The sequence below is a fragment of the Oryzias latipes genome, chromosome 12 (genome assembly GCF_053564925.1).
Source record: "Oryzias latipes strain Hd-rR chromosome 12, Olatipes_Hd-rR_3.1".
Lineage (NCBI taxonomy): Eukaryota > Metazoa > Chordata > Actinopteri > Beloniformes > Adrianichthyidae > Oryzias > Oryzias latipes.
The window spans coordinates 5,698,116-5,725,275 of record NC_136248.1 but is presented as its reverse complement, the minus strand read 5'-3'; the positions used below and the strand labels follow the sequence as shown (position 1 = coordinate 5,725,275).

Below are 27,160 nucleotides of genomic sequence, written 5' to 3'. Positions count from 1 at the left end.
CCCACATTAAGAGTCCGGACGCGTGGAATGAGTTTATTTATTGTCTCCCACCAGAATTGTACATGCACTTTCCGCCACGGCTGCCGTGGCCCCGACGGTTTCTAGGTCCATGGATAGTTAGAGCACATTCAGATATAACAGCTATTCAACCAAAGCTAATATTGACTCTTGTCTGCAACCGAAATTCGCACAAGAAAAACCCACAAATTCTCTTTGGTCAAACGTAAAATGTCACATTAACACTCTGCCATGATCTGCCTTCTGCTCGCGTGACGGTCAGCTGTACAGATTAAGGCAAGTCCAGTGATATCAAACAGAGCGGGGGGGGGGGGGGGGGGGGTAAAGAGCAGGTGAACAGAGGGAGGGGCGCTCAGATGTAGACGGGCTGCTCCTGCGCAGTCAGCAGACGGTACATGGCTGCAGGCATGGTCTTCATGTGGATCTGCAGAAGTAAAAACAACAATCAGGACTTTCTCCTTAAAGGAAATATTGCTACAGTGGAGGAAATACATATTTGTAGCTTTGTCCACGTAAAAAGAAACTGTCATTCTAATGGTTCATTTGAGCAGTGAGATAGAAAATCATAAATCAACTGACATTGGTTTGCATTTCATTTTGGGAAATGCGTATTTGAACCCTCTTGCCGGAAAGACTTCGTCATTAGTGGGAAACCGTTCTTAGAACCACGGAGGTGAGACCGTTCCAAACCATAAATGGAAAAGCTGAGAGTTTTTCTGCAGTGATGCCTCTTTGGCATCATATTGGGTTTTGGAAATCAGAATTTGCTGGAGGATGCGTCATACAAGGATAGACTTTATGATGATGCAATAAAACAAAATCAATTAAAAAATCGTATCTTCAAAAAGAAAATGGGTTTTTAAAGTCAGCAAAGATCTGGTGCATAACCCCTGCTCACGTCCACGTTGGAGTCTGAGCTCCTCTGGAGTCACTTTGATGAACTCACTCTGCACTTCCTTTCATGAAGCTACGGCAGCATCTGACATCTGTCTTTGCTCCTTCTCCACTCATGCATTATGGCAGCCGCAGGGCCGACAGGAAAAATGCCTTCATTCTGTGACCATTCATACTGAGCAATACAAATGTGGAACCAAGGGGGAGGGGGGTTACACTGAGAGGGTCTCTTATCCCTTGTGCTATCCTATGGGGTCAACATGACCATTGATGTGTTCTCCCTACCATGATAAAGGTGGAAAGATTTCATGTAATCCATGGACACCAGTGAAGATCACAAATCATTGAAGAAAAAAGGTTCAGAGCACTGTCTAGTGGGTCTAGATGACCCAACTCCCAATGTTAAAGTGCCTAGGAGAGCACAAGGGTTAAACAGTAACCTTGATAAGAGACATGAATCAGATGTAATATTGATTACAGGGACCGTCTCTGTGAGGATTTGGGTTGGGATCGGGTCTAAGAGACCAGGTGATGCGTTTCAGACGACAAGAGAGACGTAAAAATATTTTTGTTGAAGCTGTGGTTCCTGAAAAACTATCAGACACGATATTTGGGAGATTTTTCTCTCAGTCAAAGCAAACTTTAGCTGAAGCTCTAGAGTGGGAAATAAGAAATTTAAGCTCCAAATGTCCTTTCTGAGTTTTTCTTTTTTCAAATTGTTGTGAATCAGGAGCAGATGAAAAAGTGCAGTTCGAAAAAGCTGACCACACACTCCGAGCTCTCAGCAACGCGGAGGGGAAGTGGGGGTGGGGTTGCTCTGTGCTAAAGGTCCCACCCTCAACTCAGAGGTGAATTTCTGATTACCTCTTGTATCTGCAGAAACCATGTCCTATAAAACCACACAGGTTAAAAACTTCATAATCATAATTAAAAGTACAATGGGAAGGCTTTGAAAATGGATCAAAAGATGACTTGAAAGCTTTTTGATGATCTCTGACAACATAATCACTAAATGAAGGAGATCTGCTGTTCTTAAAGCTCTCCTGCCGTATATGAACACAGGTTCAAACAGAAGATGGTGGCAGCAGCATCTGTCTCTGCAGCATCACCCAGATGTTACGCCAGCGTTCAGACGGATATGAACAGCCAAAATGAAGCTGAAATGTGTCAGTCATAGGGACAGGGGGTCATTTCTCCCCGCCGCTGCACGCTCAGCACAACAATTTTCTGGGTCAGACGGAACGACAACGACTCACAGACATGTTGAGTCTGCCTGTTTGCTTCCTTCTGATGATGTCAGGAGTCACCTTTGGATCTACTTTTCAAAGAATTCCCAGTGGTCTTTCCATTATGATGATGCAGTTTTTAGCCAATTAAAAAAAAACCTGTGTGTCCTTTTCGAGGACACAGTTTTCTGTAGAGCGGCAGGAGTTTATTGGAAATTCACCTCTGATTTGATCTGACTGTGTGTGTGGAGTAAGTCAGCCCCCACTGCCCATCACTCATTTGTTTACACTTTCTCCCTCTAGCTTACAGCCGCTCACAACCCCAACCTATTATTAGTGGTGCAACAAAAATGGCGAGCAATGTTGGAGTTAACCAGCCGTACAGTTTGGATCCAGTTTCCAGTTCAGACGAGGAAAACAAAGACGTACATGGATCCATTTGTCTGCAGGTGGATGCATCGGAATAGAGCGGAGCAGGGAGCTTGCGGCTGATTGTAGCTTCTACGTCACAAATACGATCTTTTTCAAACAGAAATTTTGGTCTGCTCCTGATTCACCATGATTTGAATAAAGAAATGCTCAAAAAAGACATTTTGATCATAATTTTCTTTATAAATGTCCTCCATCATCAGAAAAATGCTGCAAGATGTTAAAATCACCATTTTCGTCTGAGTGGGTCTTTAAACCAAATCCGGAAGAAAGAGTTTGTGCCACCAGAACCGTCTCAAAGAGGTTCTTTCATGTCACAAAGTGCACTGGGTCGGTGCTCGGCTCTCCTCACCTCCCCCATGGCGTTGGACAGGATCTGAACGATCTTCTCGTGGGGGGTCGCCACAACGCTCTGGCTGTTGATCTCGATGATGCGGTGACCGACGCGGACCCCTCCTCGCTCGGCGATGCCTCCCCTCATCAGACTGCAGATCTGCAGGGGTAAGACACAAACGCCAGAGTTCAGGATGGAAATCGGGCATTTTTTTTAAATTGGACCAGAACGAAAACAAGCTGGAAGCAAAGAATCCATGGAGCCTGATAAGAAAAAAAAAACCCTGACATTTCTGTGCTTGATTTAAAAATGAGGCACCACAGTGGTGTTGCCCCACAGCAAGGAGGTCTGGCTCCCTCCCATCGTCTAAAACAGGGTCTCTGAAATATCCCTAGGTGTTCATGTGAGTGTGGCCCTGCAGCAAACCTGTTCAGGATGGAGCCTGCCTTCACCCAACAGTAGCTGGGATAGGCTCCAGCAACCTGGTGACCCTGAAAGGGATCTCAAGATGAATGGATGGAAAAAACCCTCAATTAGTCTGCAGATTTTGGGACATCCTCATCAGATAATCGTCCCCCATGGTCCGACATCAGGAAAATTCTGTAGTTGAGGTATTTGTGTTTATTTATATTTGTTGTTGCTCCCCCCCGAAACCTGAAGCATCATGTAGTGGATTGAGGTGTCAGGATTTCAGGTTTTTATCATCTGGACTCAAAAGTCTTTTAGTTTCCATAATTAATATGTAAACAAACCTCTAATCTCTTTTCAGGAGGAGCAGCGGTCACGCAGAAACTTACTATGCCGTTCTGGACACTGAAGCCCAGCTGGTATCTGAGGTCCGGCCGGCGGATGAGGACCATGGTGACAGGAGGACACCGGACGATGTTCATCTTGATCCTGGACTGAGACTTCAGACCCTGAAGGGATACGGATCAGCTAATGAAACCAGGAAAAACTGCCGTGTTGAAACTGAAGGGATGAAGCTGGACGACGGGACAGACCTTGATGATGCTCTGGCAGGTGCTGAGCGGTAAACCCACCAGACTTGTCCCATTTATGGTCATGATCTGATCGCCGATGTTCAGCCGGCCGGACTTCTCCGCCGGACCAGCATGCATCATGCTGGCAATGATGACAGTGGGGAGGATGGACCCCCAGCCGGACTCCACTATGACCACACCGAGGATCTCCCCTTTCTGCTTCTCGATGTAAACCTGCAGGAAAAAGGAAAAGCTGCGTCCGTCACACGGTCCTGATGCTGCGGCTCCGCGGCGTTTCCTAAAAACCTGAACGGTTCCTGTCAGAAAAGTCTTTTTTTTGGGAAACTTTCAGGAGAAGATGATAGCTTCCTGATTCTTTCCTCACAGAAAAAAGGAGACGACTGTTCTGAGTTTGAACAGGAACCAAACCGGTTCAGATTCCTGCTCAGACCAGTTTCTTAACATCCCTGTGTGCTGCCCCCTGCTGGCAGACTCACGTCTCTGCAGTTCTCGGACTTGGAGAAGTGGATCAGGTCGTCGTTGTACATGTCCTGCGTGTTGAGCAGGTCGCTGTACTCCCTCTGGCTCAGGTCCTCCGGGTCGATGCCGTTGGCTCTCAGGAACTCCTGGTAGGCGACGCTGAAGCTCTGGCCGATGGACTGAGCGATGAGCTGAGCCTGAGGGGACATGTAAACATGTTCAATGTCATTTCAGCAGACAAACAAATAAGCTTTCATCAGCTAATTTTCGGTTTCCTAAATGTAAACAGATGTTTTTCAATTTCTGTCTTTTTATGACTTTTTTTGGGACCTCGTCGTCCTGTTCTCCCACTGAGAGCATTCGTGTTTGAGTGAAACAGCAGGGATGTGTAAAAAAGTAGTTATTTTAATTTCTGCAAATACAAAACTGCAACTTTCTGAAAAAGAAATCCTCTTATGAAGCCAGAAACTCCACTAAAAGGGGTTCCTGTCTGTCAGACTTCTGCTCTTCAGAGGAAAAGCTTTTCCCACAAGGAATCACTTTCCTGAACACCTACAAGAACAGGCCACGCCCCCCTCAATGACACATACACTCTCTACCCTCATCTGCAATTGGGCTCCTGCTTTTTTTTTAAATTTGTATTTATATCCTTTGTTCTTTACCGTTTTTTGCTTATTGCATCTTTGCAGACTGATTTCTATTCATTTCCTTGCACCTCCTGGTCTCCAGCTGCTCTCATTTCATTGCAGTTCACTATTTAATCGAACATTAGTTTGTACTTCACCCAACAACCTCTCTCAGCATCTTTGAACTTTTCTGGACTCCTTCAGGACTTCTGACTAAAGCTCATCATCAACTTCTCCTCATATTTCTCTGTCTTTTTATTGTATTTCATAAATGTTTCTTCTTCTGTGGCTTGTTTTTTTGTACAGAGTGACGCTCATCCGTCACAAAGCTCCACATCACTATGACAACAAAAAGAGCTGCTCTCTGCCTAATGAAACTGTTATGCTACATCCCCTCCAGGCATTTCAGGAACGTGCCAAACGAGCATTTATGGACGCACGTTCAGCCGGTGGTGTTCAGGACAAGCAGGGAGGGGCTTCTTCTTCTACTGTTTACTTGCGAATATCCGTCACCAATAGCTGGAAGAGGCTCAGGGGGTGTTGAGGCGGTGCAATTTTCACAAATCTCGCTACAGGCCTTTTTTTCTTTACCACTCTATTCCAATGTATGAAAGACTTGGTGTCATAGAACTCCGGCCGACCGCAAGTATTCATTTCTCTTCCATGATCAATTTTCAAGCAGTTGGCATTTCCGTGAATTAAAGGAGACTCTATCCATACGTCACTATCAAATCCGAGTCTCTGATTGGCCAAAGTTCAACCTGGCAGAAATTTCAACGTGCATGCATTGGTCGCGTGCGTTTTCAGAGACTTTCTTTATTTGGGCCGCGTGAACATGTGTTTCCAAGAACATGTTCTTTTTCTGATGATGGAGAACATGAGAACGTGTATCAAGAAAATTAAATTGTGATTCAGGAGCAGACGAAAAAATGCTGTTTGATCGTGTGTGTGAGGTCCGCTGGGCGGGGCCACAAGCTCCCTGATGGATCCCATTGTAGACGACTAGATCCATTCACGTCTTTCATTTTCCTCGTCTGAGCTGGCATCTGGCTGAAAACTGTACATCTGCATAGCCCCATTATTGCTCGACATTTTTTTGCATCTGTAATGTTAGGTTGGGGGTGTGAGGCGCTGTGAGCTAGCAGGAAAGCATGTAAACAGATGGATCATGGAATGCGTGGGCGGGGTTTCTCTGCACCGATGGCAGAGGCAAATTAGCAGAAACTCTGTCCAGATTTTTTCATTTTTGGATCAAAAGATGATCCTCCGTCTCCTTTAGAAAAAGTGTTTCTACTGAAGAACGGGAGGATAAGACAAGCTTTAGATCAGATGTTCTCCTTCATAAGAAAAGGCCGATGTTTCTCTGGACCAGAGAGGACGGGAGGTTTTCGGTAAGGGAGGGACTCCCACTGCAGATTCAGGAGACGTCCCGGTGATGACGGTTCAAAGCGACAGCTCCAACAAACGGCCGCTTTAGATCCTCTAAGGCTCATCACCTCTCTCCCTGTCATCTCCTCTGCTCACATTTCTGCTAAGGGGAGCAGAGGAGGTGCAAAGTGGAGGTGGAGGAGCACCTCGTCTGAGGCTGACACCTCTCAGAGTGGGAGCTTAACTGTGCCTGACAGCAGGCGCTGGCTCCTTCTCCTCACTGTCCTCCTTCCTACATCCAAGCAGCGAGGAGCAGAAAATACATTTGAATCACTTTCTTTTGAAGTCTAAAACGCACACCTGACTTCAGGTTTTCTATGTTTTACAAAAAGTCTGCAGAATGTGTCATGTTCCTCCTTTTAAGGATCTTTTTGGTTCCTTCTTCTGTTTCTGCTGCAGCATCTCTGCTGTGAAGGAAAATGGATCCTCCGGTCTGTGTGGACGCTAACATCAATATTATCATCTGTAAGTTAACCAGCAGACGGACCTGAACCGACCCCACGGGCTTTTAATCACTGGACTCCTTCCTTGTAAATCTGAGGAGCATCCATGTTGAACTTCAGGAAAAACACTTTGATGCTTAAACGTTTTGTTTTCTGCCTAAAAATCTAAACATTTCTGAACTTTGACTGATAAAAACTAAAATAGTTTAATCATTTCTGAACTAAAATAGTTTAATCAGTTTGGATTCGGTTTCAGAGTCAGAAAAAACGACTGTAACTGCTTAGAGAGATGAACAAACACTGAACAAAAATATAAACGCAAAACTTTAGTTTCTGCTCCCGTTTGTCGTGAGATGAACTCAAAGATCGGAAACATTTTCTACAAACACAAAAGAGCCGTTTCTCCCACCTATTGTTCACGGGTCTCCTTTAACGAGAGAAACCATCCCGCCTAACAGGTGTGCCGTATCAAGATGCTTATTAGACAGCAGGATTACTGCACAGGTGCGCCTCAGACTGGCCACCATGGAAGACCAAGAAACGTCCGCTTGTGTTTGATCTGAGGAAAACCGGTCACTATCCGGTGTGGCCACCTTTTGCGTCATGCAGTGCTACACATCTTCTTTGTGGAGTCCCGCCTCCACCTCCTCTGTCAGAGCTACAGAACATCTCACCACGTTCTTCCTGCTCTCATCCTGAACATCTCCAACGTTCCTCTCTGTCACTTCTCATCCAAACCACACATGACCTTCTGTTCTTCTCCAGGAACACCCTCAAAGCAAATGTTGCATCTGTGGTTCTCGTCTTCTGCATAAAACCGAACTGTTGTTCACAAATGTTCATTTCTGACCCCAAAGCTTCATCTTCTGTTTCCCAGAACGTCATCAGCTTAACTCCTCTGTAGTTATTATAATCTCTCTGCTCTTCTTCAAAATGAAAGCAGAACTCTTCTGCATTCCTCAGACTCCTTCTCAAGACCTTGTTAAACAGTCAGAAACTCTCCTAAAGTCTTCCAGGGATGATGTCACAAACAACTGCCTTTCAAGTCTTCATCCTCCTCAATGTCTTCCTCACTTCATCCTCTTTTCCTCTTCTGTGCTAACAATCTCCTCATTCATCAGTTCTTCAAAGTCCTCCTTCCATCTTCCCATCTCCCTTGTGGAACCTTTGACATTTTGTCTTCCACTCGGTGGCCTTTCAGCCTGCTGTAGGGAAAAATGTCCGCAGCGTCGCTGCTTCCCCTTCCTGCGGTCAGCTCGCCGACCTTCAGTCAGAGCAACACTCACGTCCTCCGACTCAAAGACGTGGCAGATCATCCTGTACAGCCTCCTGTCGTCGTGACTCATGCTGGTCTGCTCGTCCGTCTGCTCCAGGCTCTCCTGGGCGCTGCGCGACCTCACCATCTTTCCCCTCGCCATCAGCACCACCATGTTCCCAATGTCGGCGATGTAGGAAATGGTCCGCAGGGGCAGGTCCATTAACGACTCCTGACAGAACGGGACGAAGGGAGACATGTTCTGTTCTGTCGTGTTTGACAGAAAACAGACATTTGCAGAAATCTATCAGCTGAGAAGGAGGTGGCAGCTGTGCTCCACTTTCCGTACCTGTGTGTCTGCATTCAGGACTTTGATCCTTTGCGTGGACATGAATAGGTCGACCTCTGCGGTGGTCGCAGCCTCGCCGTCAGGGCTCTGCAGGAGCAAAAGGGAGAAAAACCTCAAAATCTTGACCTGTTATTATTGCAAACGAATGTTTGGCCTCAAACTCACCTTTTTCCTGCTCTTCTGCTTGTGTGCAGCCTGCAGTGACCAAAGAACAGTGAGAAAAGACAAAGGCAGGCGCCTCATTCCATGCACACAGTCCAAATGCCAAAGCTAGGGACAAAGGAACCTTAAAGGTGTGTTATGTTTATGCTTGTGAGTGGGAGGACAGTGATGCTGCTGTCTATCACGTCTGACAGGAGCGTGATGCCGCAGGCCTCCAGCAAAGACCGTCACAACATTCTTCCTCATCCATGTGACACCAGCCGCCCTGAAGACAGGGAAGAAGCCTCATGTGTTCCAGACGCCTCGTCTCAGCTGGATCCCCATCATCCAGTCAGGGATTTTTGCACATTTGAGGTTTGCTTTCTAACACGAGGCCTCTCAAACCCCGCTCAGGAGATCTGCCGTATTTTCTGGACCTGAACTCCGGCTCATTACTCAGGCCCAGCGCACTCCCTAGTGAGGTGCAGTAAACTGTAGGAGGAGTTTACAACGCAGCAGCTAGTTAGTGAGCTTCTGCTGAGAGGGGCTGCTGCCTGTCAGCACGCCTGCTCAATGCAGGTCAGCAGCGCCCCCCTGTGGTGGGAGTGGATGCATGGAGGTGGGAGTGAACAGCTCAGTGTATATGGGATAGTGCATTTGGGTGACTGTTTACTGTTGAGCCTGAATGTGTGAGTTACTGGTAAGTGTGCACAGGTAAATGGATGGGAACAGCGGAGTGTGTAAAGGTGAGTGTACACAGGTGAGTATGAACAGGTATGTGTGCTGTGAGCGTGCAAGTGTGTATGGATGAACGTCCACAGGGCAGTGGATAAAGGTGGGTATACGTGGAGGAGTGGCAAAGTTAAAGATCTGCTCCGATGTTTTTGGTGTTTTGAACATGTCCATATATAAAGACAAAGAAAATTGAGCTTAAAACTGCATTTCTGAGTATGTCTCTATTCAAATCGTTGTGAATCAGGAGCAGATGAAAAAGTGCCATTTGAAAAAGCTTGTAGTTGTGGCATAGAAACTACAGGCGAGCTCCAATCTGATACATCCACCTGCAGACAAATAGTCCCAAAATAGACACTTTTACAACAGATCAGAAGATGATTGGAGCGTGTAAATGTGTGCAGGGAAGTGTGAATTGTCGAGTGTGAACAGGTTAGGAAATGCAATTTTAAACCTAATTTTATTTATTTATGTCTTCCATCATCAGATAAAAAAATGTACAAGAACATTTAAAATACCAGAAACAGAATTTTCATCAGAGTGGGTCTTTCCAGGTCATTCACTATCTAACCCTAACCCTATATCACCCACACATCAAAATCAACTTTTCGTTTAACCCTTGTGCTATCTTAAATGACCCCACCCGTACATTGACGTGTTCTTCCTACCATGACAAAGGTGGATAACGGTGGAAAGATTTCATGTAATCCATGGACACCAGTGAAGATCACAAATCTTTGAAGAAAAAAGGTTCAGAGCACTGTCTAGTGGGTCTAGATGACCCAACTCCCAACGTTAAAGTGCCTAGGATAGCACAAGGGTTAAAGCAAACGTCTGACATCAAAGCTTTGATACTGAGATTCATGGAAACAGGCAGACGATGGTTTCTGAATGTGAAGCAAAGACGAGTCTGGAGCTGAATCTGAAAACCCTCACAGCCTCCACACAGTCTTCAAAAGTGTCTTTCTGTCAGCCTTCTGCCTTCTGCCAATGACTGAAGACCCTCTATAATTTAAAAACATCTTTACATCTATAATCACGTTCAGTTCATCAGCTTCTTTTAAATTCTTCAGACATTTTTCTGGTGTTTGATGAAGAAAAAAACGTGAGAATAGATTTTCAAGAGAAACTTTTACTCTGAAGTAACCGGTTATGTCCTCTCACTTACATTTATACGAGTGAAAACGGTATTTTTTTACATGTATTTCAGTAGTTTATGGGTAAACAGGCTATCATTTGCTTCATAATTTTTTATTTTTAACATTTATTCTTTACATCAGGGATACAGACACAGAAACTCGCCGCAGATTGGGACAGTCCACATTTTCCTTATCAGAAGAAGTTAAATCATCTTTTTCTATGGAGTGCAAAAGCTGTGTTAGCTTCAGCACAGAATAAACATCCACAGTGCTGTGATCTGCAGATTCAGCTTTTAAATGCTTCTCTTTGTTCAAACACATAAATTTGTAAATGTGAAAGGCTTTAAAGCTTCAGTCCAATAAAAGCGGCATTTTGTTGTGTGTTTTAACATCTTCTTGTGGCATTTTAAAGGAAATTGAGTTAAAAACGGCATTTTTCTGAGTATTTCTTTGTATTCATATAATTCCGTATCAGGAACAGTGGGGGAAAAATGACGTTTGAAGAAGAGCGTATTCGTCTTGAAAAGAAAATGCTGGGCGGGTCACAGTCTCCCTGTTCTGCTCCATTCCGATGCATCCTGGTAGAAAAATAGATCCGTGAACGTCTTTGTTTTCCTTGAGCTGGAATCAGGATCGAAACTGTTCGGATGGATAGCTTCAATATTGGTCGCCATTTTCATCGCTCTGGTAATGTCAGCTTGGGGGTGTGAGGAGCTAGCGGGGAACGTGTAAACAGATGGGTGACGGTCCCACTCCCAACTCAAAGGCAAATTTCTAAGGACTCCTGCCACTCTGCAGAAACTATGTCCATAAAAAAATGAGTTTTTTTTAAATTTGGGCTAAAATCAGCACAATAATAATCAAAAGACCACTGGGAACACTTTGACAATTAAAGATGATCGGAGTGGGACTTTTAGAGCGTCATCGTAGCCAACATTTCTTTCCTCACCACTGATCAAAACACTGATGCCAACTTGAAAAAAATATGTCATTCATCAACGGTGGAAATAAGAAAAACAAAAAAAATAAATGCAGTTTTTTTATCTGAATTCAGTTCTGACTCCTGAGCTCTTTCTCGTTTTGCTAATTTTGATCCTTGAAATGTTATATTTAGTTACAACGTGACCCATGAACGCGCTGCATCAGAGACAGCTTGACTGAAGGCGTACGAGTGCTGTTGCATGGCAACCGGCAGAGCCCTGAACTCTTCATCAGTGCACGTTTTTTGTTGTGTTCATGTCTTTATCTTCCTGCAGCTTATGATAGCATTTCCCTCCTCTCTGCTTTTTGGGGTCAGGTGGGGTCACACAGCCTACCCGTGACTTTCCCCTCATGAGTTCCTCCACCAACCAGCTGGAGGCCTGAATGTTTGAAAATCTTGTAGGAATGATTGTAAACCGCCATCCGTCAGATGGTTCAAATATATGTTTGTTGGAAAGTTTTAACGCAGCTGAAGATATTTTTCCTGTCATTTAACACCTTCTTCCAAACATTGTCAAAGCTCAGAGGCAAAAAAGTGCCTCTAAGCTGGAAAAAAGCTCAAAGTGATCATCTTCACACCCTGATGTACATCTTTTGTACAACCTGGGTTACTGATCTCAGGTTTAAGGCTTAGTCACATGCCCCCGTACAGGGGGTTTCTGTCTTTTGAGGCTCATGCAGCTCCCTCAAGAGACGCCATGAATTATGGAACGTCCGATAGTCGTGCATGTGGTAAATGTATCGTGAAGTAATCGTAAGGATAACGTAAGTTATACGCACTTAGGATGTACGGGGGATGCTGTCGTACGGTGGCCTTACGTTACACTGGCTCCTTACCGACCACGTGACAAATTCTACACGCATGGGGCGTGCAGGTGATTCATAAGTGCCTGCAGGATGTCCACACAAACTACACTCTGATTTCTTGACTTCCAACAGTCAGCTGCACATAAAGAACGCACACTTGATCATTACTAAGGGGCTCCTGGCACTGTAAGATAAGTGAAAAATCCACACAGCACGCCTGCGTCTCACCTGCTTCACCCTCACTCATCAATACGTGTTGTGTAAGTGTTCACTACGGCCTGCCGTTTGCAGCATGCCTGTAGAAAAAAATGTACACAAACATTTCCACTCTGCAGGCTCACCGAGTGGCCTATGACCTTGACATTTCCTACCTCTGTGCAGATTGGCCCTTTTTTTGTTTTACCTGCAGACAAGCTGGAAGGAAACGCAGGTTTGTTTCTAAACCTTTTCATAAGAAATCTGGTGACCGAAGGATGACCTTTAAATGCCAGCTTACCTCCTCGAAAGGCACTGTGGTGCATGACTCGTTTGCATGACTCATTGCAGCCACGAATGCAGTTTGACATGAGGAGAAAATCAGAGCTGAAGGAAAGATGGTTTTAATGCTATTTCTTTCCGTCTCCATAAAATACTTTATTTTATGCACTATAGTGGGCACCGGATTCTACAGGGCACCGTCCATGAATGGTCAATTTTTGATAAAGATGTCATATATAAGGCACACCAAACTATAAGGCGCTTTAAAGGAGACATACGAGTCAGAGATGAATCTCTCAGACTTTTTAAACTACGTTCACAGTATTTCTAAAACATGTTTGTATCACATTAGAGTACCAGTATTCACAATATCTGTAATTCCCAATTAGTAACACATAAAATTACAGACTCATACCACCACAACAAACATTAATGGGACTACGCTAACTTCCAACCTTGTCAATAACACAGACAAAAAGACACTCTTACAACGCTACATGTTAGGTGCATTAGCGTAAACCCAATAACACCAGACCTTATTTGCACCTGGTAGCGAAACAGACTGACCTTCTGACAGAGCGTCGTGTACCTCTCTAAATCGCTTCAACATCAGTAACACAACCAGATAAAGATTATTAGGCACTTTGTTGCTTTGAGAAATAAAATAAAGGCATCTTAAGTGGGCCTCATAGTGCGGTGAAAAGGATGATGGGGGTAAGAACCTGATCGATGTGTATGGTTCATGCATTCACAGCACCGTCGCTGTGAGATCAAGGCTTAAACGCCACTTTCTTCTGAAGGATAAGGGGAAAGTGAAGCGTCCAGGCTGCACGTCAGCCTCTCTGTGTCCTGCAGCCCATCGCTGCTTTTCATGAGCACATCAAAGCCCTAACAAAAAGGCCCTGATTCAAGTCACATTCTTTCTTAACATACGTAACAGCCTTTCGATGCACCAGAATGGAGTTAAAAGCATCTCCTCATTTGTATGATGCAAGTCTGACATGACAGACTGTGAAGCAGGAGAAGTCCAGGTCTCCGGTCTCTTTGAGGCCCCGCAGCCTGCAGGGTTTTTACATAACGTCAACTGGAGCTGTGGAGAAAGAGCCTCTGACTCTGGACAGGGCGCGCTGAACCGTACATGATGCACAGCTCTTAGAGGGTTGGGCTGTGATGGCTGCTCAAGCCGGCACCTGGAGAGAATCTAGGATCTAGCAGTGCAGGTTCTGGCTTTGATGGAAGCTCCTTGTTGACTGTTGCACAGAAGTTACGTTTAACCCTTGTGCCATCCTAGGCGCTTTAACGTTGGGAGTTGGGTCATCTAGACCCACTAGACCCACTGAACCTTTTTTCTTCAATGATTTGTGATCTTCACTGGTGTCCATGGATTACATGAAATCTTTCCACCTTTATCCACCTTTGTCATGGTAGGGAGAACACGTCAATGTGAGGGTGGGGTCATCTAAGATAGCACAAGGGTTAAATGTTGATGAAGGTGGAAGTGAGAAGGAGTTCACTGAACCTAACGCTTCATCTCTTTGAAAAATAACCCCGGTTGCCATGGCTACACTTGCAGATTTACTCATAAAAGTAAAGCTTAAATAAACATTTTGTCAGGCTTTATTGAAAATATATATATATATATAACAGCCTGACTGAAAACCGCCCCATCCAATGTAAATGCCTGTTTTTATTGGTTTACACCCACCAATAAATAAAAGCAAAAAATGGGCGTAGAAAAAATTACTGTTCTAAAAGTGTAAATGATGAGTGGCGTATACTTATGCAGTGCTTTACTACCTTCTTAGAAGACCCACAGTGTTTTACAGTCACTTATGCACACACACATTCACACACTGCTGATCACTAGTGTCAACCTTTAACCACCAGCAGCAATGTGGGGTTCAGTGTCACAACGTCTCCAGGCAGACGGGAGTAGTTTCCCTCGACTTTTGAGGATAAAGTTTATCTTCATCCTCTGTAAAATCTCTGCAGCTGCTTTAAACTGTATTTGTTCATTAGATTTCATATAGAAGCCATTGAAACGTGATATTTTCTCTCAACCCATAACTGTGGAAGTTGAAGCTAAAAAATCTGACGTCATCTTCAGCCTTATTAGAGTTTAGCAGATAAATACCAAAGATGAGACGGCCTCTAAAAAAGATACTTTCTGAATATAATAATAAACTTGAACCCACTGTTTGAACAACTTTATTAACAGCATCTTGGAAACATTAGACAGCTGATTGCTGAATGTTCTGCATTATTAATATGGTCTGTGGGAACAACTGTCACAATAAATTCCTATTTGAAGTAAAGACTCCTGTTTTTTGTCTGTTAAATGCAGATTTCTTTTATTTTGAAATTCAAGGCTTTTCTTCTGCTTCCTCACTAGATCTGTTCCACAAAAATAAACTTTCTAAATGTGTTTGTTTTTTGTTATATTTGTTTGCTTGGGGGTTTCAATTTAGCGGTTGGTGCAGTCGCTTCAGTAGTGGATGAATTTTCAAGATGCGACTTGACACGTTGGATGTGGTGGAGAGAATCCAGCAGTTTTCCAAAATAAAACGTTTTCAGAATCAGATTATAAAAATCAAACGAAAAAAATGCAGGTTGTGGATTTTTTTACTCTACGGGCTGGTACCAACTGTCTTACACACCGGTACCAGTTCGTGGCCCGAAGGGTTGAGGCCATCTAGACCACCTCTGCAAACCTACTTCAGCATGTTCCCTTTAACTGTTGTCGCACTAAACCAAATCAGTTGCAGCAGATAAACCAAACATACCCTGGGCTCAGGCGGACAGTTTTTGGGGGAATTCTCATTTTCTCGTTCATCAGGTGAAGACGGAGTGAGATCTGCTGTGTGAGGTGCTCTCACCCGGACTCTGCTCATGGCCTCTTGCGCCTGCTGCATGCGGGCGCTCTTGGTGGGTGTCCTCTCTGAGAGCAGGTGGGTGCATCCCAGGTAAGTGGCTGCAAAGATGATGCCATCGATGAGGTCTTCGGGGTCACATGGACCCGGGACTGTAGGAAGCAGACACAGCCGTTAGGCTTGTACAGAAGCAGACAGATTAAACACACATCATCCCTGCTGATCAAAAGAACATGGCGGCTTCCACTCACCATCAACAAAGGTGGGAAAGGGAGGAAGAGGTCTGCGCGTCTGCAGAGACAAAAAAAGACACTAATTTCGGTTTAAGCACCACATGCCACTGAAAAGTCATTCTAATTGCCTCTTCCTCACAATCAATAACATCCTGCAAACCCGTCCTGGACGTTTTTCTTCTCCCAACATCCTCAAGGTTTGGAAAAGGTTTTGAGCCAAGCGGAATACAGTTCCATTTATGCCAACTTTCCAAACAGAGAGAGATAGCCTGCTGACATGAGAGAGTCTCACCTCCGGGGCAGATGGTTGCTGTGAGGGCGACGGCTGCTGTGCTGTTTGTGGCTGCTGTGCAGGGTGGTGCTGCTGCACTTGTTTGGGGACTGCAGACGTGTAGGTCTGCGGCGCCCGGCCGCCGTCTCTCTGCTGAGACTGGAGGGGGGGCTGCTGTTGGTGCTGTGGGTTCACGGATCGGCACGGGTCGGCTCTGGGAGGACTGACGGTCTCCCGGAGCGGAAGAGAGGAGAAGCGGCACGGAGACTCGGACTGAGGGGAGGACTACGGGGGGAGGACAAGAAAACACCGAGGTGCTAATAAGTTAGCAGGCTAATCCACTTTTAAGGAAGATGTAATATTGTATTCAATAAAAAGGAAACTAAACCAAAACTTTGTTTTTTTTACCCCTGTTGAATAAACAAATAAAAAAAACTGTTAGCTTTGATGTTAGGAATAAGGTAGGAAAGTCATAAGAAAAGGAATAGAGATAAACCACACTAATAATAATGCAGCATTATTTTAAAAAGATGGTAAATTAAGATGTCTGATTTAACCTTACAAAGCTTTAAGCTTATTTAGGCAAATCTCCAAAATAATTCTTTAGACAATAAAAAACCACTGTTTCTAGAAAAATGGTCTTATTGGCTTATTTCTACAACTGCATGTCATCAGAACTTCAGAGAAGACGTAAGGACACTTTGGGGTTTTTTGTTCAGACTCTGGGACCAGACCTGCATCTGAGATTCTGAACATACGGTAGACTTATTTTAGTTTAAAAAGAAAATACACTATAGAAAATATTTATAGAACCATGTTTTATGTTGATTAGAAAATTGTTCAGAAATGTTAAAATGGAGTAACTTTTCTTTCTTTGATTTCTTCTAGAGCTGATGTCTTTTTATTCAAACCTGACAGAAAACTTTGCAATAATAAATTCTGGAAGTGACATGAGCATTAAATAATTTCTCCGTGAAAGGAAAGGGTCTGACTTAGTTTCAACACGATGAAATGCAAACTTTCCAGTGTTATTTCAAAGAGCTCCTGTATACAGTAATGCAAAACCTTAACACGTATGATTAAATTATCTCTGACCATCTTAACTTGACCCTTCTTCAGCCGCTGAACCAGCACAGTTTGGTTCTAGTTTAGTTCTAAATAACCTGCAGGGAGTTGTCATCCATCCACGTCTTTCTCTGCTCTAAAATTTTTAAGATTTCAAAAGTCATCAGCGGTCCCGTCCTCAGGAGCACATCAACGTAAAGTCATGTGTCGTCTGCAAAGCTGTGAACATTTACTTGTTTCCTGGTGACATCACAAAGTTATCGGAAATAAAACTTGTGAGTCCTATGCTATGTCCGAATTCCCACCCTAACCTCTATATAGTGCCCTATACAGTGCATTTGCCATTTTGTAGTGCTGTCCGAATCTATAATTCCAAAATGGAGTGCCCTAGAAATTTCCCAGAAGTCTCTGCGAAAAACCAATGTGCATCAATGCTCACTAGATCGGCGAATATAGACCACAATGCACTGCGGCAGTAAAATTTTTACTATAAAATGTATTTAAATGTACTTTTTTTGATAAATCATCAACGTTTTTAACTTCAGAAGACAGTGGACTCATTAATAATCGTCGCAAAATGGTCATTTTAATTTTTAACTTTGTGAAATCAATGACGTCATATCCGCTGTTAAAAAAAAAATAGTGAGCATGGTGTCTGAATTAGTTTTTAAATTCAGGGCACTATATAGTGCCGCACTATATAGTTTTTTTGTAGTTAGGCGTTAGGGTGGGAATTTGGACACAACCCTAGAGGACATTCTATTGACTGTATAAGTGAACTGGACCCATAAAAAAACGGCTTACTTACGGTTCCAACCAAATAAAGTCAATTCAGTCGCCATTTATTCATGATATCGCCATGTTGCAGCCAGATGGCGTCAGTAAGCAGTGATTGGTCCGAGTTGGTCTGAAATATCGTTTCAATGGGAACCAGGGTTGTAAAACATTTTCCAAATACTTGGATGTTGAGAATTTAAGTATGAATATTTGTGACACCCAAAATCCCATTTATTGAAGGAAAACAAATGTTCAAAGAGGGCATTCTTACTTTAACGTGAGCGAAGTTGTTTTTAAGCTTTGCTAGCAGTTTTTTCAGCTGTATGACCAATTCCTGTTGACAAATCTAAATTTTTAAAGGGACAGTAGAGCAAAGCCAACCCTGCTGACTATAATAAACAGCTACAGAGGCACTTCCACAAAAAGACGATACTCACATGGTCAGTTGTAGCTTGCAGTGGGTATGCATCCTCCATGGGGCTGACCTCTTGCCTCATCACCCATATGGGCTCCATTGGTTGGTCTGGTGTGTATGGGGACCGCACCGTCTTGGTCTTCACACCTTCAATTGCTTCCTTGATGTCTTTTATCGCCAGACTGATGGCGTCTCCTGAAGCTTTTGTGCCTTCACCAGACAGACCCACTGCACTCCGCTCATTTTGGGTGTCACAGAAGCCCGTATGGCCGGGCGATGACATCTTCGCCCTGTGTTGAAGTTGTCTGGGTGACTGTCTCCCACTTTTAGAAAGTGGGCTTTTATCCACAGCGTCTTCATCACCATCAGACTGCCCATCATAGTGATGCAACCTACAGCCGACAGAGCGATCCGGAGGAGAGTGGTGCAGACCTCGGCCTCTGCTCTGCCTTGGAATGTGATGGGAACCCTCATTGGAGGAAGATGGGGTCACTTTCTGTGCATTATCCAGTCTGTGGATGGTAAAGGGTTCCTTTTCTTGTTGGGCTTTAGAGGGCTCAATCCTCCTGCCTGTTGGATGATGAGCTTCTTTCTGTTGCTCAGGGTAGGAGGTCTTTAGGGGCTCGGGGAAAGAGTTTGGATAAGATTTTGGCTCCAAGTAAGATGCTTGCTGGGCCTCGTCTGAGCAGGATTTAGGACAAGATTCAGAGCAAGACGTGGAGCGAGACAGTGAACAAGATTCAGAGCAGTCCTCCTCCTCTTCAGGTAAGAGGTCATTGTCTGGCTGGGAGGTCATGCTGACATCCTCACTAAAGTGGTCCAGCTGTGGGAAAGGGGGGACGTCGGGGGAGGAGGGAGGAGTTGGAGAGTGGAGTGGGGGTGGGCTGTGGAGAGGTCCGTCCATGCTGAGAGAGGCAGCGCTTTCGGTGTCGGAGCAGAGGTCGGTGAGTTCTCGTCCCTGAGCTGCAGGATCCTCCTCTGCATTGTCCATAACGCCTTCTTGGTCCTCCTCCTCCTCCCTCTCAGCTTGTTCTTCTGCTGGGTTTGGGCTGCAGCTGGGCTGTTCTGCAGAACAAGGGGGTTTTTCTTCGTCCTCTTTGACTTCATCTGGTTCGTCTTCATGCTCCACTTTAGGCTCATGCACATCCTTTCCTGTATCAGCAGAGGCATACTGAGGTGGACTGACTGAGAGGAGAGTTTGAGGAGATCCCCTGCTCTGTGATAGGTCCACTACAGGATCAGCTGAGGAACAGGGTCTGGCCTGCACCTCCACTGGACCTTCTCTGTCATCCACACTTGGAGAAGGCTCCTGGATCTCTCTGAATTGCTGCCGCTGTCTGTGACTTCTGAGTCTGGGGTTGGGGTCACCATGGCGACGGTAGCGGGTTACTCCTGGGCGGAGTTGCTGGACAGGGCGGGACTCTGCGCCCTGACCTTCATTTCTCGGTGACACAGGCTGCGGTTCCTGACCAGGACTGTGAATTTGACCCTGACTTTGCCCTGACGCAGGCCGCCGGCGGTGCCGAGGGGGCCCCCGCCCAGCAGCATTGTGGTGGGGACGGTGATGATGATGATGATGGTGATGCGGATTCATCTCCCCGTCTTGATGAAGCATCTGACATGGCCTCCAGGACCGACGAGCAGCCGCTTCGCCAGCAGTCCCGTTGTGTTGCCGGCTCTTCGAAGGCGCAGGGGCCGTGGACAGCTGCTCCTCATCTGCGCCTCCTGATGCCTCCTCCTGATACTCCCTGATACTACTCATTGCTAAGGTGTCTCACTCCAGTTCCCAGAACATTTCCATCTTCAAAACAATACTGTCACGCCAAATCCTGGAAGAGATGAGAAAAAACAGGTCATGATGGGTTCTCAACAGGATTGATGATGCACATCTCCAATGTCTGATGCTAAAAGCCAGCTTAAATCCCTTTTATCATTGGTTTCTTGTAATCTAAAGGTAGGGGTCTTTAACCTGTGTGTTTCTGGCTGATGAAAATAAAAATGATTGTAGCATTGGTTTAAATTTACCTGGTGTATAAGTGCATATGAATATCATGGTAGGCGCATACTGGCAGCCACGCCGCTGTGGCTACATGAGTATCTTATTATCACCAAGTGTGAATTAGGATTGACATTCATTGTAAGATCTTTGACATCTGGAAAAGTGCAGAAAAATCCAATACATTATTATTTATGAATTCTAGACTAAGATGCCCCTATAGTGGTAAGCTGAAGAAAATGTGTCACCACTGTAGACATTACATTAAACCATGAGCCCTTATATTTCATTCGCAGCACACAAATGTCAGATTCTGAGAAAATATGTCTAAATATATTCTTTAAGCTTTGTTTATTATACGAATACTTTTAAAGCAAATCCTCTTATGCTGTCAAACAATGTTTAGTTGCTGTCTGGAGGGGAGAAGAGCATTTTTATGGACTTCATCTACTTTTTCAATTGGATCTTAGACCAATGAAGTCATATTTATATTCAGGTTAACATTAGTCAGAAGGGAAAAGGATGGCGACTCACTAAAGTAAACCTATAAATAATTTGAAAAAGCTTTTCTTTATTCACATTGTACATTTCTGGTTGAAGTATAATTGCTGCAGCAGTTGTAGCACAAGGTGTCTTTTTTTTAAAGTGTGTGCCTTCCTCAGTAAAAGCCAAATTTATAGGTAGAATAAAACACTATCTTCTCTTTATTTTATTTATTTTTTATTCATGTCAAAATAGCGACATGAATCATCTGCCTCCGTTACTGACAGAAAGAGGCAGGAGGCAGAGATGAAGATGTCAAGGTTCTCTTTGGGACTGACCAGGATGGATCAGGAATGAATCCATCAGAGGAACAGATCATGTTAGGGAAACATATTGGGATGTTTTAGACACGTTGAGAGGAGGAACAGAGATCATAAAAGGGTGCTGAGGTTGGAGCCACCAGATAAGCAGACGTAACCCTTTTGCTATCCTAGGCGCTTTAACGTTGGGAGTTGGGTCATCTAGACCCACTAGACAGTGCGCGGAACCTTTTTTCTTCAATGATTTGTGATCTTCACTGGTGTCCATGGATGACATGAAATATTTCCACCTTTATCCACCTTTGTCATTGTGGGGAGAACACGTCAATGTAAGGGTGGGGTCATCTAAGATAGCAGAAGGGTTAGGGTAGACCAAAGAGTAGGTTAATGGATGTAGAGGAGGAGGACATGAGGGTAGTTGGTGTGAGTGAAGAAGATGCAGATGAAGGGTAAACGCCGTCTACTGATCGTGCCAACTGCAGATAAAGGGAGTCAAGCTTGTCAGGAGTCAGTTACATGGTTTGGAAAACTTTTACGTGTGTGATGTGAGTTGACCACAAGACCAGCTTTGTTATGGATGTATTTACATAAGGATGGGAACATTTTCTACAATTATTATAAGAACATTCTTTTTTTGAAGAAAGAAGGAAAGGAGGTCTTCCCCTGTTTGGACCAACATTTTTGGTTTCCACTACTTTCTTTTAACTTTTATATTTAAACTATGGATGGATGATAGACCAGAAGAGGAGATGGACATTTAAAATGTTCACGAAACAGGAACCAGAAAGCTTTCTCCATCTTTATTCACCTTATCTGAATGCTGAAGTTTGGTTCCGCCTTGCCCTGATTGGTCCATTCCAGAGGGCTGATCACATCACACACACCTGGACCAGTTTATTAGATCTCACCAGCAAAACAAGCCATAAACATTCCAAAAAGTATGTGCAAGCTTGAATTTCAAAGTCCCCAGTGTCACAATGTCCAACACCTAAAGATTGGATTCACAATATTTTGAAGTTTGATTTCTCATGGGCCGTAAGCTGCCCACCGCCCCCAAAAATAAGTAAATAAATAAAACCAAATAACAAAAGCATCATAATATCTCACTGGGCTATCATTATGCCCGCTCCACTAATACCAACATGTAAATCCCCCGGGAAGCAGTGCACTTTAATCTGAACCACGCACATCCGTCCAGCAGCTGGCAGATGAAGCACAACGGGAAGAGGAGGAGGAGGTGGAGTGGGAGCACATGGAAGGACCTCTGTGTGGTTTCTGATCAGACCTGACAGGGAGAGCAGATGGACCCGCATTGTAAATAATAAATGGAATGAAAGCCAAGAAGGCTTGTTTTGATATTTGTTTATTAGGAAAAAGCCACCCAGCCGCGGCAGCATTCAGCCCCTCCGCTGTCAGGAAGGTGATTGCAAAGAGCTGCAGCTCACACATGACGTTCGGGGCAAATAAACTGGTGGTGTGTGAAGTTCACACAGAGTGAGGCCTGCGCCACAGGAAAGCTGGAAGCATTGCAGCTCCTGGCTCTCTAATTGGACTTTCCATCCAAAAGTCCATGGAGCCTGACGAGTTTCCCTCACTTTTACAGTAAAAAACTGACATTTCTGTGCTTGACTTTTAAATGTAGTGGTGGTGTAGCGGTTAGCACGCTCGCCTCACAGGAAGAAGGTTGGGGTTCAAATCCCAGCTGGGTTCTTTCTTTGTGGAGTTTGCATGTTCTCCTTGTGCAGGTGTGTGTTTTCTCCAGGTGGTCCAGTTTCCTACCACAGTACGTATGCATAGTAATACATGTCAACATGTGCATTTATGTATAGATTTATTTGTGTATGGTTATATAATTTTACTTTATTTCTGTCCTTTTTTGTTGTTTTTCTGCCTGAACAATACCAGATGTATTCATGTATTTGGACTGAATTTAAACAAATATGGATGGATTTCTGCTCATGTTGACTATCATTGTAAATATGTCTTTCCCTCTTTTTTTCTGTTGTCTATTCCAAATGAAAATATAATAAAAACAAGATTTACTGCAGATTACTCATCAAGCGGAATAATCAGCAGAAATCTGGACACTATTTCAATAATTGCCACGCAACAAAAACAATGAGTTATGGGAATTGACGTTTTGATGGTGTGTTGGAGACTTTAAATTCAAGTTTGTCAAGTCAAAGCGTGTGGTTTATATATTACAGCTGCTTCAGTTAGGTCTCAGAAGCTGAGCGGATGACATTAAACGTCTCCTCTGTACATGAAAACACTTCTTTAGAAATAAAAGAAACGCTCATAAACCATCAATCATCTACATTCACTCTCTGATGTGGGATAAATCTGACCCTTTTTCATAAAATGGTATAACCCTAAAAAAAGATTCATGGACATTTTTGCTGAAACCAATATCAGATTGGGTGGAGAAAAACAACAGAATGATTTCCATTATTCCATAGTTTTCAATAATACTAAAATAGTTATATTTATTTTGCATTTGTAGTAAAAATGCTGCAAGGTAAAATACAAAATAGTGATATTTTTCAGTGCACGTTCTGCAACCTGTTAGCGGCAAACAAAAGTGCAGAAAGACAAAAAACGTTCAGCCCCATTCCTTTTATCATATGGAAACATTGCAGCAGTCTAGAAAATGACTGATCAGCAAAATCACAAGGACCCCAGCTGATGGAGGCGGCCTTTAAAAGCATCATGTGGACCAAGAGTGTGAAAAGCAGTAATCAAAGCAAAAGGTTACTATGAAGAAACTCCAATATGACATATTTTCAGTTGTTTCACCCTTTTTTGTTATGAATATAATTCCACATGTGTTAATTCATCGTTTTGATGCCTTCAGTGTGAATCTACAATTATATATACATTTATTAGGGCTGCATGGTATGAGGAAAACTCGCGATATGCGATTTTAGTGATCAATATTGCGATGACGATATAACTGGCGATAAAAGAACAAATAGCAAAACGACCAAAAAAAACATAATTTCCATTTTAGTGCGAAAGTTTAATTTAAATAAGAGTTTGCCCTATACTACAAAGGAGGTGAACAACTAACATAAAAGAGCTCCATCCGTGCGGTCAACAACGTGAAGGCGTCTATCCGATTGGTTAAATGCATAAAGGGATTTATTTGATGCGATAAATACTTCGAGCTGCCATAAGATTGTTTTATCACAATTAAGGTAACCATTGATTGCAATTTCTGCTGTCTTTTGCGATATAAGTTATGCACAGCATCATATCGCGATAAAGATAAATTTGCGTTTTATTGTGCAGGCCTATTATATATATGTATATATTTATAGGTAGATCTTTAAGATATTGTCGTCTCAAAAGTAGCTCACATGCCAAAAAAGTGTGGACACCTCCTGCATTAGAGTATATTCATTCATGTTGGGTTTCTGTTGACCTGTTTCCACAGTGATCCTTAAATCTTAGCTCCCACTCAGGAACATTTTCTCCTGTTTGTGATAAACTGATTTATTCTGGTCAGAATAGGTTGGTCAACCTTTCTAAAGCCCAAAAATCTGAGTTTTCCAGCATAGGCTCGGATTACTCAGTTTGTCAGTAAATTCAAGCCATTGACAGTAAAGGAGAACTGGATTGAGTGACCCCTCCCCCTGGTGTTCCAAATAGGAAGTACCTGCTGGTCCCAAAAAGCAAAAATCCCATAGACTTCTATTGAGAAATAAACCGCTGTTACTCTGTCATTTTATTTGCCAGAATAAACATTTTTTCTCTACCTTATAAACTGACCAATCAGATGCCTCAATAGAAGTAGGGGGCCTCGCATCGAATGTTTGAAGTGTTTCAGTGGAAGGGGTGTGGCCTTCTAACATACTCACTCCTGATTGGAGAGCGTGGTTGCCATAGAAATGTAGACAGACCAATCGAGGATGTTTGGTTCCAACATGGCGGCAGACTTATTGTGGAAAAAATGTCGACCTAATTGACTTCATTTGGTTGGAACCAGAAGAAAGTCATTTTCTATGGGTGACATCACACTCTATTCATCCAGTGATTATATACAGGCAATGGTTCAAGCTAATTTAAGCCCATTGACTGTAAAGGAAAAGTGGACTGAGTGCCCCCCGCTGGTGTTCTAAACAGGAAGTACTCTTTGGCTCCAAGAAGGCAAATCATGAGCTTCACTTCTCACTCCGTAGTGCAATATAGTAGTTGCCATTTTGTAGAGCTGTCTGAATCTACAGTTCCAAATTCAAATGCCCTAGAAATTTCCCAGAAGTCACTGCAAAAAACCAGTGTGCATCGGCGCTCACTAGATTGGCAAATACAGACCACAATGCATTGTGTTTGAATGATTTCTTCAAAGAAAAAGTATTTGAATTTATTTCTTATTTAACCGTCCCCGTTTCAGGGCACAGTAAATTCATAGTCTTCCCAAAATCCTCCTTGTTTGTTAGGTTTTTACTTTGTGAAACCGGTGACATCGTATTTGCCTTTTTTTTAAAAAGTAGTGAGCATAGTGTCCGAATTCCTTTCTGTTTGTCAGAATAACCATTCTGTGCTCTGCCACCATTTTTTCATGTTCTTGCTAATCCTGGCCAATCAGATGCCTCAAAAAAAGCAGGTGCTCTTACGTTTAAAACTTTTGCTTGACAGATCTGTGTAGCACACTTTCAACAAGTAGGGGTGTGGCCTTCCAACAAGCTCACTCCTGATTGGCAAGAGCGGTTGCCATAGAAATGAGGACTCAGACTGACTCGGACTAATCACTGCAATCTACGGCGTCCGTATCATGAAAAAAAGAAGGCGGTAGTTGGTTGAGTTGGTAAGTCATTTTCTATGGGTGACGTCACACTCACTCGGTCAGGTTCTCTGACCGAGTGAGTGTGACCGAATGGCCTGGCATGAAATCCAAGCATTTTTTTAAGTCTGCCTGTGAAGAATTTTGCTTTTTGAGCTGGTTTTCTAGAAGACACAAAGAGTCAAAAAACATGGCTGCAGGTTTGGCTTCTCTGAGCTTCTCTGAGTATTCTGTAAAACTGAGATAAACCACAACTGTTTGGGCTTTAAACCAATGCACAAAATGAAGAAATTTTTGTTGTTTTCTGATCATTGGGGTCTTCTAACTTTTAGATGATTAAAGGATGCTGTAAGTCATCATTGTACCAGCTGCCCCCCCCCCCCGCCTCTCTGCATGATACCCCCCCCCCCCCCCCCCACCTCCTCCCACACAAACACGCAAACATAAGGCCTGCATCTCCATCACCCCACAGCACCGGCCCTGTCTGCTGCGCTGCAGGAAGACGGCCAGCAGCATCCACGCCGACGGGGGCTTTTATTTTGAAGGCCTGCCCAGCGTCTTCAACGCCCTCTATGCTACGAGTTTTATTGTGGTAACAGGGGGGCAAAAGCCTTCCTGTTTTGATATTTGGTGCTTAGGAGGCTCCGTCTGACCTCGCCCCCTAAAATGACAGTTTGATTTCATCCTGTCGGAGGATCCTACTCGTGTTTAGAGAAACGCATCACGTTTCTTCAAAGGATTCACGTTAAAAAACAAAAAAGGAAACCGTGTCCTCCTCTGAATCGCGGTCGTGCCTGCAGGTGCACCATCCGCCATCCGTGAAATGGCCCGGCCGAACACCCCCCGGTCCCGGTCCCGGTCCTTACCGCCTGTCGCAGACGCCGCCTCAGTACAGGAGAGGCCCAGCTCCGGCGGCTGGAGCGAACATCGCCCCCGTTCCTGCGGGTTGTCGACCGGCTCGGCTCGGCTCGGTTTGTCCCTCCCGACAACCTGCTCGGATTAAAGCGGAGAGTTCAGCCCCTCCCTCCGCGCCGTGACATCAGAGCGGATTAACCGCACAAAGCGCCTCTCTGAGCCCCGCCGATGCTGCTCTGTAGAGCCGCGAACGCCGCGTCGTATCCCGCCTCCCTCATCAGCAGCAGCAGCAGCCTGCAGAGGGGCGCTGCACTGCCACCTCCCGCCGCAGGGAGGCGCTGTTTTCCCGTTTT

At 44.2% G+C, this 27,160-nt stretch overlaps 1 protein-coding gene across 1 annotated transcript; it reads right to left on the bottom strand.

Moving 5' to 3' along the window:
- Nucleotides 1-21: 21 nt before the first annotated feature.
- On the bottom strand, nt 22-27,160 carry apba1b (amyloid beta (A4) precursor protein-binding, family A, member 1b). Its single transcript, XM_023961032.2, has 13 exons — nt 26,819-27,160; nt 18,393-20,199; nt 16,135-16,398; nt 15,861-15,900; nt 15,616-15,761; nt 8,628-8,657; nt 8,463-8,549; nt 8,145-8,345; nt 4,379-4,558; nt 3,903-4,115; nt 3,699-3,818; nt 2,920-3,060; nt 22-442 (listed from the first exon to the last, which is right to left on the bottom strand). The coding sequence occupies exons 2-13, from the start codon at nt 20,130-20,132 to the stop codon at nt 371-373; spliced, it is 3,234 nt and encodes a 1,077-aa protein (XP_023816800.1). The 5' UTR covers nt 20,133-20,199; nt 26,819-27,160; the 3' UTR covers nt 22-370.